The sequence below is a fragment of the Bos grunniens genome, chromosome 7 (genome assembly GCF_055505025.1).
Source record: "Bos grunniens cultivar Pamir isolate PY7600 chromosome 7, Bosgru_T2T1.0, whole genome shotgun sequence".
NCBI classification, from domain to species: Eukaryota; Metazoa; Chordata; class Mammalia; order Artiodactyla; family Bovidae; genus Bos; species Bos grunniens.
In genome coordinates, this window is record NC_141171.1 from 7,781,410 (window position 1) to 7,795,946 (window position 14,537).

At 43.7% G+C, this 14,537-nt stretch overlaps 1 protein-coding gene across 2 annotated transcripts in view; it reads right to left on the reverse strand.

The window, feature by feature from the left end:
• The window catches only part of LOC147368223 (cytochrome P450 4F6-like), a 31,853-nt gene that overhangs the window by 9,317 nt on the left and 7,999 nt on the right, over positions 1 to 14,537 (reverse strand). For both annotated transcript variants that reach the window (XM_086408717.1, XM_086408718.1), the window contains exons 3-9: positions 13,644 to 13,788; positions 12,971 to 13,024; positions 12,760 to 12,887; positions 8,308 to 8,429; positions 7,067 to 7,337; positions 6,412 to 6,478; positions 6,088 to 6,217 (exon numbers count right to left, since the gene is read on the reverse strand). In XM_086408717.1, coding sequence (XP_086264843.1) covers positions 6,088 to 6,217; positions 6,412 to 6,478; positions 7,067 to 7,337; positions 8,308 to 8,429; positions 12,760 to 12,887; positions 12,971 to 13,024; positions 13,644 to 13,788 — 917 coding nt within the window. The remainder of the gene's footprint in view (positions 1 to 6,087; positions 6,218 to 6,411; positions 6,479 to 7,066; positions 7,338 to 8,307; positions 8,430 to 12,759; positions 12,888 to 12,970; positions 13,025 to 13,643; positions 13,789 to 14,537) is intronic.

Sequence of the window (14,537 nt, forward strand, 5' to 3'; positions counted from 1 at the left end):
AGAACCCAGAGAGTCCCAAACAGGATAAACCCAAGGCAAAACACCCCAAGACACGTATTAGTCAAATTAACAAAGATCAAACACAAAGAACAAATATTAAAAGCAGCAAGGGAAAAACAACAAATAACACATAAGGGGATTCCCATAAGGATAACAGCTGATCTTTCAATAGAAACTCTTCAGGCCAGAAGGGAATGGCAGGACATACTTAAAGTGATGAAAGAGGGGAAAACCCACAACCCAGATTACTGTACCCAGCAAGGATCTCATTCAAATATGAAGGAGAAATCAAAAGCCTTACAAACAAGCAAAAGCTGAGGGAATTCAGCACCACCAAACCAGTTCTTCAACAAATGCTAAAGGATCTTCTCTAGACAGGAAACACAGAAAAGGTGTATAAACTCAAACCCAAAACGACAAAGTAAATGGCAATGGGATCATACTTATCAATGATTACCTTAAATGTAAATGGGTTGAATGCCCCAACCAAAAGACAAAGACTGGCTGAATGGATACAAAAACAAGACCCCTATATATGTTGTCTAAAAGAGACCTACCTCGAACAAGGGACACATACAGACTGAAAGTGAAGGGCTGGAAAAAGATATTCCATGCAAACACAGACCAAAAGAAAGCAGGAATCGCAATACTCATATCAGATAAAATAGACTTTGAAATAAAGGCTGTGGAAAGAGACAAAGAAGAACACTACATAATGATCAAAGGATCAATCCAAGAAAAAGATATAACAATTATAAATATATATGCACCCAACATAGGAGCACCGCAATATGTAAGGCAAATGCTAACAAGTATGACAGGGGAAATTAACAGTTACACAATAATAGTGGGAGACTTTAATACCCCACTCACACCTGTGGATAGATCAACTAAACAGAAAATTAGCAAGGAAACACAAACTGTAAATGATACAATGGACCAGTTAGACCTAATTGATATCTATAGGACATTTAACCCCAAAACAATGAATTTCACCTTTTTCTCAAGTGCACATGGAACCTTCTCCAGGATAAATCACATCCTGGGCCATATATCTAGCCTTGATATATTCAAAAAACTTAAAATCATTCCAAGCATCTTTTCTAATCACAATGCAGCAAGATTAGATGTCAATTACAGGGGAAAAAAACTATTAAAAATTCCAACATATGGAGGCTAAACAACACGCTCCTGAATAACCAACAAATCACAGGAGAAATCAAAAAAGAAATCAAAATATGCATAGAAACGAATAAAAATGAAAGCACAACAACCCAAAACCTGTGCGACACTGTCAAAGCATGCCAAGGGGAAGGTTCATAGCAATACCTCAAGAAACAAGAAAAAAGTCAAATAAATAAGCTAACTCTACACCTAAAGCAACTAGAAAAGGAAGAAATGAAGAACCTCAGGGCCAGTAGAAGGAAATAAATCTTAAAAATTAGGGCAGAAATAAATGCAAAAGAAACAAAAGATACCATAGCAAAAATCAACAAAGCTAAAAACTGGTTCTTTGAGAAGATAAATAAAATCGACAAACCATTAGCCAGACTCATCAAGAAACAAGGGAGAAGAATCAAATCAACAAAATTAGAAATGAAAATGGAGAGATCACAACAGGCAGCACAGAAATACAAAGGATCATAAGAGACTACTATCAGCAACTATATGCCAGTAAAATGGACAACTTGGAAGAAGTGGACAAATTCTTGGAAAAGCATAAGTTTCCAAAACTGAACCACGACAAAATAGAAAATCTTAGCAGACCCATCACAAGCATGGAAATCAAAACTGTAATCAGAAATCTTCCAGCAAACAAAAGCCCAGGACCAAACGGCTTCACAGCTAAATTCTATCAAAAATTTAGAGAAGAGCTAACACCTATCCTACTCAAACTCTTCCAGAAAATTGCAGAGAAAGCTGCCAAACTCATTCTATCATCATCATCACCTTAATACCAAAACCAGACAAATACGCCACAAAAAAAGAAAACTACAGGCCAATATCACCGATGAACATAGATGCAAATATCCTTAAAAAAATCCTAGCAAACAAAATCCAACAACACATTAAAAAGATATTCCATGCAAACAGAGACCAAAAGAAAGCATGAATACATCATGACCAAGTTCTTTATCCCAGGGATGCAAGGACTCTTTAATATCCACAAATCAATCAATGTAATACACCACATTAACAAATTGAAAGATAAAAACCATATGATTATTTCAATAGATGCAGAGAAAGCCTTTGACAAAATTCAACATCCATTTATGATAAAAACCCTCCAGAAAGCAGGAATATAAGGAACATACCTCAACATAATAAAAGCTATATATGACAAACCCTCAGCAAACATTATCCTCAATGGTGAAAAATTGAAACCATTTCCCCTAAAGTCAGGAACAAGACAGGGGTGCCCACTCTCACCACAACTATTCAACATAGTTTTGGAAGTTTTAGCCCCAGCAATCAGAGAAGAAAAAGAAATAAAAGGAATCCAGATTGGAAAAGAAGAAGCAAAACTCTCACTGTTTGCAGATGACATGATCCTCTATATAGAAAACCCTAAAGACTCCACCAGAATATTACTAGAACTAATCAATGAATATAGTAAAGTTTCAGGATATAAAATTAACACAGAGAAGTCTCTTGCATTCCTATACACTAACAATGAGAAAACAGAAAGAGAAATTAAGGAAACAATTCCATTCACCATTGCAATGAAAAGAATAACATACTTAGGAATAAATCTACCTAAGGAAACAAAAGACCTATCTATAGAAAACTATAAAACACTGATGAAAGAAATCAAAGAGGACACAAATAGATGGAGAAATATACCATGTTCATGGATAGGAAGAATTAGTATAGTGAAAATTGAGTACACTACTCAAAGCAATCTATAGATTCAATGCAATCCCTATCAAGCTACCAACAGTATTTTTCACAGAGCTAGAACAAATAATTTCACAATTTGTATGGAAATACAAAAAATCTCAAATAGCCAAAGCAATCTTGAGAAAGAAGAATGGAACTGGAGGAATCAACCTGCCTGACTTCAGGCTATGCTACAAAGCTGCAGTCATCAAGACAGTATGGTACTGGCACAAAGACAGAAATACAGATCAATGGACCAAAATAGAAAGCCCAGAGATAAACACATATACCTACGGACACCTTATCTTTGACAAAGGAGGCAAGAATATACAATGGAGAAAAGACAATCCCTTTAACAAGTGGTGCTGGGAAAACTGGTCAACCACTTGTAAAAGAATGAAATTAGAACACTTTCTAACACGATACACAAAAATAAATTCAAAATGGATTAAGATCTAGACATAAGACAAGAAACTATAAAACTCTTAGAGGAAAACATAGGCAAAACACTCTCTGACATAAATCACAGCAGGATCTTCTATGACCCACCTCCCAGAATATTGGAAATCAAAGCAAAAATAAACAAATGAGACCTCAGTTCAGTTTAGTCACTCAGTCATGTCAGACTCTTTGTGACCCCATGAATTGCACCATGCCAGGCCTCCCTGTCCATCACCATCTCCCAGAGTTCACTCAAACTCACATCCATCGAGTCAGCAATGCCATCCAGCCATCTCATCCTCTGTCATCCCCTTCTCCTCCTGCACCCAATCCCTCCCAGCATCAGAGTCTTTTCCAATGAGTCAACTCTTCACATGAGGTGGCCAAAGCACTGGAGTTTCAGCTTTAGCATCATTCCTTCCAAAGAACACCCAGGGCTGATCTCCTTTAGAATGGACTGGTTGGATCTCCTTGCAGTCCAAGGGACTCTCAAGAGTCTTCTCCAACACCACAGTTCAAAAGCATCAATTCTTTGGTGCTCACCTTTCTTCACAGTCCACCTCTCACATCCATACATGGCCACAGGAAAAACCATAGCCTTGACTAGATGGACCTTTGTTGGCAAAGTAATGTCTCTGCTTTTCATTATGCTATCTAGGTTGGTCATAACTTTCCTTCCAAGGAGTAAGCGTCTTTTATGGCTGCAATCACCATCTGCAGTGATTTTGGAGCCCAGAAAAATAAAGTCTGACACAGTTTCCCCATCTATTTCCCATGAAGTGATGGGACCAGATGTCATGATCTTTGTTTTCTGAATGTTGAACTTTAAGCCAACTTTTTCACTCTCCTCTTTGACTTTCATCAAGAGGCTTTTTAGTTCCTCTTCACTTTCTGCTATAAGGGTGGTGTCATCTGCATATCTGAGGTTATTGATATTTCTCCCGTCAATCTTGATTCCAGCTTGTGCTTCTTCCAGCCCAGCGTTTCTCATGATGTATTCAGCATATTAGTTAAATAAGCAGGGTGACAATATACAGCCTTGACGTACTCCTTTTCCTATTTGGAACCAGTCTGTTGTTCCATGTCCAGTTCTAACTATTGCTTTCTGACCTAATTAAACTTAAAAGCTTTTGCACAATGAAGGAAACTATAAGCATGGTGAAAAGACAGCCTTCAGCCTATTATGGGAGAAAATAATAGCAAATGAAGCAACTAACAAAACAATTAATCTCAAAAATATACAAGCAACTCCTACAGCTCAATTCCAGAAAAATAAATGACCCAATCAAAATAGGGCCAAAGAACTGAACAGACATTTCTCCGAAGAAGACATACAGATGGCTAACAAACACATGAAAAGATGCTCAGCATCACTCATTATCAGAGAAATGCAAATCAAAACCACAATAAGGTACCATCTCACACCGGTCAGAGTGGCAGCTATCAAAAAGTCTACAAACAATAAATACTGGAGAGGGTGTGGAGAAAAGGGAACCCTCTTACCCTATTGGTGGGAATGCAAACTAGTGCAGCCACTATGGAGAGCAATGTGGAGATTCCTTAAAAAACGGGAAATAGAACTGCCATATGACCCAGCAATCCCACTGCTGGGCATACACACCAAGGAGAACAGAATTGAAAGAGACACGTGTACCCCAATGTTCATCACAGCACTGTTTATAATAGCCAAGACGTGGAAGCAACCTAGATGTCCATTAGCAGACAAATGGATAAGAAAGCTGTGGTACATATACACAATGGCGTATTACTCAGACATTAAAAAGAATACATTTGAATCAGTTCTAATGAGGTGGATGAAACTGGAGCCCATTATACAGAGTGAAGTAAGTCAGAATGAAAAACACCAATACAGTATACTAATGCATATATATATGGAATTTAGAAAGATGGTAACAATGACCCTGTATGCAAGACAGCAAAGAGATACAGATGTATAGAACAGACTTTTGGACTCTGTGGGAGAAGGTGAGAGTGGGATGATTTGAGAGAATAGCATTGAAACATGTATATTATAATATGTGAAACAGATCACCAGTCCAGGTTCGATGCATGAGACAAGGTGCTCAGGGCTGGTGCACTGGGATGACCCTGAGGGATTGGATGAGGAGGGAGGGGTGGGGGGGTTCAGGATGGGGAAGACATGTATACCCATGGCTAATTCATGTCAATGTATAGCAAAACCCACTACAATATTATAAAGTGATTAGCCTCCAATTAAAATTTAAAAAAAAATTTTTAAAGAAAAATCCCTGGAATAGACTCTTACATGGGAATAAGAGAAAAGAACAAAAGAGAGAAATTAGAGTCTTTTCAGGAAAAATGCAACTTCAGGCAGAAAAGTAAGAGAGGGGGAAAAGAGTTCATATACTGAGTATATATTGGGTGGCATCTGTTCTACACATATTATCAAAGTACTCCAAATAGCACTGTGGGGAAGAGATTCCCCATCCCATCCCCAACTTATAGAGGAGAAAAATGATATTCATAAAAGGAAACTGATTCTATTAAAGTGACATAGCAAGTTAGTAGGGACATTAATGTGGATGCTCAGATCTTTCTGCCCCAAAGGCCTACAAACTTTCACCTGCTGTTCAGACTAGGTATCAGACCCTGCCTCTGGGCTCTGCTCCTATTCCCACTGAACAATAATTATAGAATCAACAAAAAAGGTCTTTCCCGGTTCCTACCTGGAGAGCAGAGACAGTGGGAAGGGTTCAGGAGCACACCATGAGGACTTGCACTCACCATTCAATCTCTTTAGGCTCGCGGTCCCTCAGGAGCTCTTGTACCTCCTGCCGGCAGCGCTCCTGGTATTCTGGGTGCTTTGCCAGGTTGTACAGGATCCAGGAGAGGCCACTGGCTGTGGTGTCATGGCCTGAGGGGCAGCCAGACAGGCTTGGGTCTCTGGGATACTTCAGCACCAAAGGGTGGACCATGCCAAGCCACCCTTCCCCACCTCCCCACAAAGAAGATGGGAAGGATAGGCAAGATGGGGTGATCCAGCACCCGCCAAGTCCTCGAGATGAAGAGACCCCTGCCCATTCTCTAGCCACACACTGGGACCCTTACCCTCAAACATGAAGGTGTCAGCTTCAGCTCGGATATCTTCATCTGGCAATCCCTTCCCATCTTCATCCTGAACAGAAAGCAAGATCCCCAGAGTCACACCAGCTCTGAAGACACCTGAGCCTAACCTGAGATGTCCCTGAAGCTCCATTATCCAAGCAGGATCCTTCCCTCTTCATCTCCATAGCCCACTCCACTCCAGGGGACTCCTCCCTGGTCTCCTGCCTCCTGTTTACTCCTTCCAGGAAGCTTTCTACACAGTCACACCTCAAACTTCTCTCTGATCTGCCCCTCCCTTCCTCAAGCATCCTCTATGACTCCCTAGCACTCTCTGGATCAAGTCCAAGTTCTTTAATCAGACCTTTGAAACCAAGATCCAGTCTACCTCTTGAATTGAAATCCCAGAGGAGCCCACCTTGAGGCTTTCTGGTTGGCTTAGCAGTAAAGAATCTGCCCGCAGTGCAGGAGCTGCAGGAGACATGGATTGATTTCTGAGTTGGGAAGATCCCCTGGAGGAGGGCATGGCAACCCACTCCAGCATTCTTGCCTGGAGAATCCCATGGACAGAAGAACCTGGTGGGCTACAGTCGATAGGGTCACAAAGAGTTGTACATGACTGAAGTGATTTAGCATGCACGCACGCACACAGGAAGCCTACCTTGGCCAGCAGGAGCACATCGATGAAGTCCAAAGTCTTAGCCTTAGTCTTGGTTTTGAGGAATTCTTGGGAACCCTGACTGATTAGAGTACGACGCCTCTTCTGGATGACGGCATCTGTGAAGTCGTGCACCAGGCGGCAGGCCCTGTAGAAGCGCTGCCCATCGGGGGTGAGGTAGTACAGGAAGTCCACATGCAGGAAGATGTGCTTAATTCGTTTCATCACCAGGGCACTGAGCTCCAAGATGGCGGCAATATATTCGCTGGGTTTCCTACAGGGTCAGACCAGAGAAAGCCTTAAGAAGCAGTCCTGTGGGACTTCCCTGGTGGTCCGGTGGCTAGGGCTTTAATGCTTCCACTGCAGGGGGCACAGGTTGGATCCCCGGTTGGGGAACTAAGATCCCACAAGCTACATGGCATGGCCAAAAAAAAAGAAGTACTGTATATCTGTGGGCCATCTCTTCTTAAAAACTCCGATTCCTAATAGGGAGTCTTGGGAACCCTGATAGGAGATATCAATAGCTGTGTGCTTCTGGATTTCAGATGTTTTAAGCTATTGCCTCCTTTCATGATCTCATACTGCAGGAGCACTTCTGGTCAGTTACCCAGGATCACATCCCATTCAATCACATTTCTCTCTCTGACCCCCATCTCTGTGAGCTCCTCATGTCCTGGACATCAGGGCAGAGCATGGGAATCACCCTCATCTCTCCTCCCTCCCACACAATATCTGGGCCTGCCAATGTCTTTCTCAGTTTCCCCCAAATCCGCCCCATTTTCTCCACCAAGCTCAAACTTCCTCCCCTCTGTGGTCTCCTCACATCTCGTGTCTACACAACAATCAGTCTTCTCTCCAGTCATATGTCCAAGTCAACTTTGACCAAGATCCTCATGTACCCAAACATCTTCCATGGCTCCCAGGAAACCTCAGGATGAAGTTCATATCCTCTTTGTCTGGCTTCAGAATGTCCTGAAGATAGAACTCTGCCCATTCCTCCAACCTCAAGATGTCTCCCCCAAGCTACACAGGCTCTGTTTATCCTGGCCTCATGGCCTTTATCAAACATTTCTGTCTACCTGCAAGAATCGCTCCTTCTCTTTCCCTTCCCTGTCCTTCAGTGTCCAGCTCTGACCTACTTCCTCCAAGAAGATCCCTTCTGTTTACCTTGGTCAGTCCTCCCTGACCCATCTACTCCCATGGATCTATACCTCATGCTCCCCAGGCCCCGGGCTGAGACTCACTCCTGGCAATTGCTGTCATAACTGAAGACGCATTTCTGCAGACTGTCCAGGGTCATGAGGCTGATGTGTTCAAACATGTCCAGACGAGTGCTGCCCTCTAAGGCCAGGCGTTGCCACTTGGCCTGGACACAAAAGAGAGCAAGGTTAGGGCTGGGACTTCCCACTCGAGTCCCTGCCCAATCCCAACCACCTGGCTGAATTCCCTGAGACCCAGCCTTTTGGTCCTGTGCTCCAAACACCCATCCCCAGGGAAGACCAGGCTTGAGTGAGAGTGGAATCCCCTACTATCAAGACATGAAGACCCTATGCCTGGGATTCAGGAGACCTGGGCTCAAGGTCCAGCTCTGCCTCTTCTGTTCTGTGTGCCCTTGGTTAATGCATTGCTTTCCATTTGGCTTTTCCACTACCCGATTTTTAGTAGCAGTTAGGATGACCTGTTCAAACTACCTTGCAATTACACTCATTTCACATGCTAGCAAGGTTATGCTCAAAATTCAAGCTAGGTTCCAACAGTATATGAACCAAGAACTTCCAGAAGTACAAGCTGGATTTAGAAAAGGCAAAGGAACCAGAGGTCAAATTGCCAACATTCGTTGGATCATAGAAAAAGCAAAAGGATTCCAGAAAAACATCTAATTCTGCTCCATTGACTACACGAAAGCCTTTGACCAGGTGGATCATGACAAACTGGAAAACTCTTAAAGAGATGGGAGTGCCAGACTACCTTACCTGACGCTTGAAAAACCTGTATGCAGGTTAAGAAGCAATAGAACTGGACATGGAACAATGGACTGGTTCAAAATTGGGAAAGGAGTACAACAGGCTGCATACTGTCACACTATATATTTAATTTATATACAGAGTACATTATGCAAAATACCAGGCTGGATGAATCACAAGCTAGAATCAAGATTGACAGGAGAAATATCAACAATCTCAGATATGCAGATGATACTACTCTAATGGCAGAAAGCAAAGAGGAGCTAAAGAGCCTCTTGATGAAGGTGAAAGAGGAGAGTGAAAAGCTGTCTTGAAACTCAACATTCAAAAAACTAAGATCATGACATTCAGTCCCATGACTTCATGGCAAATAGATGGGAAAAAGGTCAAAATAGTGACAAATTTTATTTTCCTGGACACCAAAATCATTGCGGATGGTGACTGCAGCGGTGAAATTAAAAGACACTTGCTCCTTGGAAGAAAAGCTCTGACAAACCTAGACAGTGTGTCAAGAAGCAGAGACATCACTTTGCTGACAAAAGTCCTTATAGTCAGAGCTATGTTTTCTCCTGTCAATTCAGTTCAGTCGCTCAGTCGTGTCTGACTCTTTGTGACCCCATGAACTGCAGCACGCCAGGCCTTCCTGTCCATCACCAACTCCCGGAGTTTACCCAAACTCATGTCCATTGAGTCGGTGATGCCACCCAACCATCTTATCCTCTGTCGTCCCCTTCTCCTCCTGCCTTCAATCTTTCCCAACATCAGGGTCTTTTCCAATGAGTCAGCTCTTTGCATCAGGTGGCCAAAATATTGGAGTTTCAGCTTCAATATCAGTCCTTCCAATGAACACCCAGGACTGATTTCCTTTAGGATGGACTGATTGGATCTCCTTGCAGTCCAAGGGACTCTCAAGAGTCTTCTCTCCAACACCACAGTTCAAAAGCATCAATTCTTCTGTGCTCAGCTTTCTTTATAGTCCAACTCTCACATCTATACATGACCACTGGAAAAACCATAGCCTTGACTAGACGGACCTTTGTTGGCAAAGTAATGTCTCTGCTTTTTAATATGCTATCTAGGTTGGTCATAACTTTCCTTCCAAGGAGTAAGCGTCTTTTAATTTCTGCAAATTTAATTTAATTTGCAGATGGAAGCTGCAATCACCATCTGCAGTGATTTTGGAGCCCCCCAAAAAATAAAATCATCCACTGTTTCCACTGTTTCCCCATCTATTTGCCATGAAGTGATGGGACCGGATGCCATGATCTTAGTTTTCTGAATGTTGAGCTTTAAGCCAACTTTTTCACTCTCCTCTTTCACTTTCATTAAGAGGCTCTTTAGTTCTTCTTCACTTTCTGCCATAAGGGTGGTATCACCTGCGTATCTGAGATTATTGATATTGCTCCTGGCAGTCTTGATTCCAGCCTGTGCTTCATCCAGCCCAGTGTTTCTCATGATGTACTCTGCATATAAGTTAAATAAGCAGGGTGACAATATACAGCCTTGACGTACTCTTTTTCCTACTTGGAACCACTCTGTTGTTCCATGTCCAGTTCTAACTGTTGCTTCCTGACCTGCATATAGGTTTCTCAAGTAGTCATGTACAAATTTGAGAATTGGACCATAAAGAAGTCTGAGGGCCAAAGAACTGATGCTTTCAAATTGTGGTGCTGGAGAAGACTCTTGAGAGTCCCTTAGACTGCAAGGAGATCAAACTCATCAATCTTAAAGGAAATCAACCTGAATATTTATTGGAAGGACTGATGCTGATGCTGAAGCTCCAAAACTTTGCCCACCTGATGTGAATAGCTGACTCATTGGAAAAGACCCTGATGCTGGGAAAGATTGTGGGCAAGAGGAGAAGGGATTGACAGAGGATAAGATGGTACGATGGCCTCACTGACTCAATGGACATGAGTTTGAGCAAACTCCAGGAGATAGGACAGGACAGGACAGCCTGTTATGCTGCAACCCATGAGGCTGTAAAGAGTCAGACCCAACTTAGCGACTGAACAACAACAAAGATGACCTGTATTGGTGTTGTACAAACCAAGTTAGAATGCCTGACTCACTACACATAGCTCACTTACTAATGAGCTATCTTGGGCAATCTCCCTAACCTCTCTAACCTTCCATTTCATTATCCTTAAAGTGGCAATTATAATCATCTCTACCTCATAGGATTGTGAAAATAAATTAGACAACACATGCCATGGACCTGGCTCACTGTTCCATTTCCTTCTCCAGGGGATCTTCCTGACCCAGGAATTGAACACATGCCTCCCGTATTGCAGGCAGACTGTTTACCCTCTGAGCCACTAAGGAAGGCCCTTCTGATACACAATAAGTGTTAAATAACTTTTAACTATCATCATCATCTTCATCACTATCATAGTGAAAGACAACTGCAAACGGGTCCCCATTTCTTCATCCTTCCCTTCACCTTCACTCTTTGCAATGAGATTTCACAGCTCTTTCATTAGGAAGAGCAACCTCTTTTTCCACCTGTTGAATCTGGACTGAGCTGGGACTTGCTTCAGTTAACAGGAGGTGGTGTGCTAGTTTCCAAACTAGGTTTCAAGAGATATTGCATGTTTGCTCATTCTCTTGGAGCCCCCTCCACCATGCAGTCAAGCTCAGGTGATGAGAGCTACCAGAAGATGAGAGACAAATACAGGAGTCCATTGTCCCACCAAGGCTATCCTAAACCAGCTGACAGCTAGCCAAGCTCTGAGTACATGCCAAAGCTAAATCCAGAACAGCAGAGCTGTCTACATAACCCACCCATGACCACAAATGCATGCATGATTCCAACCAGGATGAGAATGACTCAACTGATGTATCATCTCATGAACAATAATAAACACTAATTCTTTCAAGTCCACGGGTTTTAAGGGGGTATGCAGAAAGTTTTAAGGTGGTGCAGAAAGAACTACTATGCAATGTTCATCATTTGTGTCCTGAATTTACAGAGCTTCCATGAAGCAGACTAGCATCTAAAACTTTCTGAGTACCTAATGTGTGCCAGGAACCTGATTCCATTACGTCATCTTGACCACCCTTTTGTTGTTGTTGTTCAGTTGCTAAGTCGTGTCTGACTCTTTGCAACCCCATGGACTGCAGCACACCAGGATTCCCTGTCCTTCACTACCTCCTGGAGTTTGCTCAAATTCATGTCCATTGACTCGGTGATGCTATCTAACCATCTCATCCTCTGCCACCTTCATCTCCTTTTGCCTTCAATCTTTCCCAGCATCACAATCTTTTAAAAGGGGTAGCTCAAATGGTAAAAATCTGCCTGCAATGCAAGAGACCCTGGTTTGATTCCTGGGTTGGGAAGATCCCCTGGAGAAAGGATAAGCTACCCACTCCAGTATTCTTGGGCTTCTCTAGTGGCTCAGCTGGCAAAGAATCTGCCTTCAATGTGGGAGACCTGGGTTCGATCCCTGGGTTGGGAAGATCCTTTGGAGAAGGGAAAGGCTACCCAATCCAGAATTCTGTCCTGGAGAATTCCATGGACTGTATAGTCCATGGGGTCGCAAAGAGTAGGACACAACTGAGCGACTTTCACTTTCATCCCAGTTTTACAGATGAGGAAATTGAGGCTTAGAGAGGAAAATCAGTGACCCCCCCAAAGCCATCCAGCTGAATCAGGATTCCAGACCATATGTGTTGAGGCCCATTCCCCCTTTCCCAATGCTCCAGCTGGGACCCTGGGTTCAAGAGACTCACGTGCATGATGTCTGCGCTCTTGTTGAAAATCTTCATATAGGGCTTCAAAATCTCGAAGTGGAAGGCAGGTGTCAGCAGGCGACGGTGGCTGCTCCACTTGTCACCAGCACTCAGCAGGAGCCCATCCCCTAGCAGAGACAGCCATGGGGAGTAAGCAAAAGAACCTTTTCCTGGGCCCCCAAGATCATCCCCTTCACTCACAGTTACTCACCCAGCCAGGGCTTCAGGAAGCTGTAGAAAAACATATCCTTGGGTATGATGGTGGCTGACACAAGAAATAGAACATCAGGGGCCATGGTGGATGGTGGGGCGGAGTAATAATTTTTGGTGGGGGCTGGAGGCTCCCAGGAAGCGGTCTGAATTTTCCAAGCTCAGCATAGCAGGAATGGGGCCAAGAGTAGAGGAAGCTTGGAGGAGGTAGGAGGTGGGGGTGGGGGGGACGGGGGACCAGACCAGGCTGCAGCACAGAGTGGACCCCATCAACACAACCCTATGTGCTTAGACACACTCCAACATGACACAGCACGTCCCAGCACACCTGGACATGGCTCCTATGTGGTTCAGCATATCCTAAATCCCCAAGCACAGCACAGCACTCTACAAAATGCACTTTTAAGCACCAAGGACATCATGCTTGCCCCAGCACTCTCTGACCTCTCCTGGAACATCTGACATAGTGGACCAATAGTGTTGATTTTCCACCACCCAAAACTGAAAAAAGACTTCGGCAACCAGAGAGAACTGGAGGCTTTCCCAGAGTCACCCAGCAGGTCTCTGTCAATGCTGTCCGTTCTCCTGCTCAACCTGGTCTGTCCAGGAGTGGGAAGGGCTTGGGAGCAGGGGCCAGGGAAGAGGCTGGGAGGGGGTGCTCCTGGGAGAGATACCTGATGCCTGGAGCAGAGGGGCAACGAAGTTAGGGTGAACAAGCCGCAGGATGGGGAAGAAGGGCCCCATCCACCAGAGGTGGACGTCGCGGAAGTAGTGGCCCAGCTCCTCCACCAGCCGCATGCTCTCCTCATTGCTCTGTGCCTGGGAACAGGTGGGGTTGAGACCGGGCTTGGCAGAAGGCGCCAGAAGCTACATCCTCCCGCTTCATCCCCCTACCCACCACACCCACTCACCCCCTTATCCTCTTCTACCTGCATTGTTGACCTATACTCTCTCCATCTGAGTCAGCTTTCTCTCTTGCTCTCTGTATTTTTTCATGCCCCTCTATGTGCCTCTGTCTGTCCCCTTATTCTCTTCATCTCTGTATTTTGACTGAGAGAGAGGGGAGAATGGTGGGGGAGAGAGAGAAAGAGGGCAGGGGTGAGAGGTGGGAGGAGATAATGGGTGGATGGATGGATAGATAGATAATCTACTAATCCACTAATCATTAGATGATGGGTGGATAGATGGATGGATAGAAAGATGGGTGGATTGATGACTAGGTGATGGTTGGATAAATGATGGATAGGTATAGATAGATTGTAGGTGACAGATAGATTATGGATGTATGGATAAATGGAAAATATATAGATAAATAAGCAGATATGACGGACGTGATAGAAAGTGGGTAGATGGACTGATAAATAGGTAGAAGATAGATATGTTTGTATCTGTGTATATGTATTTTCTTTTGCTCCATTTATGTCTCTGTGTGTCCTTCTCTCAGTCTCTCTCCCTCATTCTTTCTCTGTATCTCTCTTTTGCTGCCCCTATTTCTTTGTCCATCTCTCCTACTCCCCATCCCTGTTTCTCCTCATCTCCACACCTTCCCTGGCTCCCCACTGCTCTCA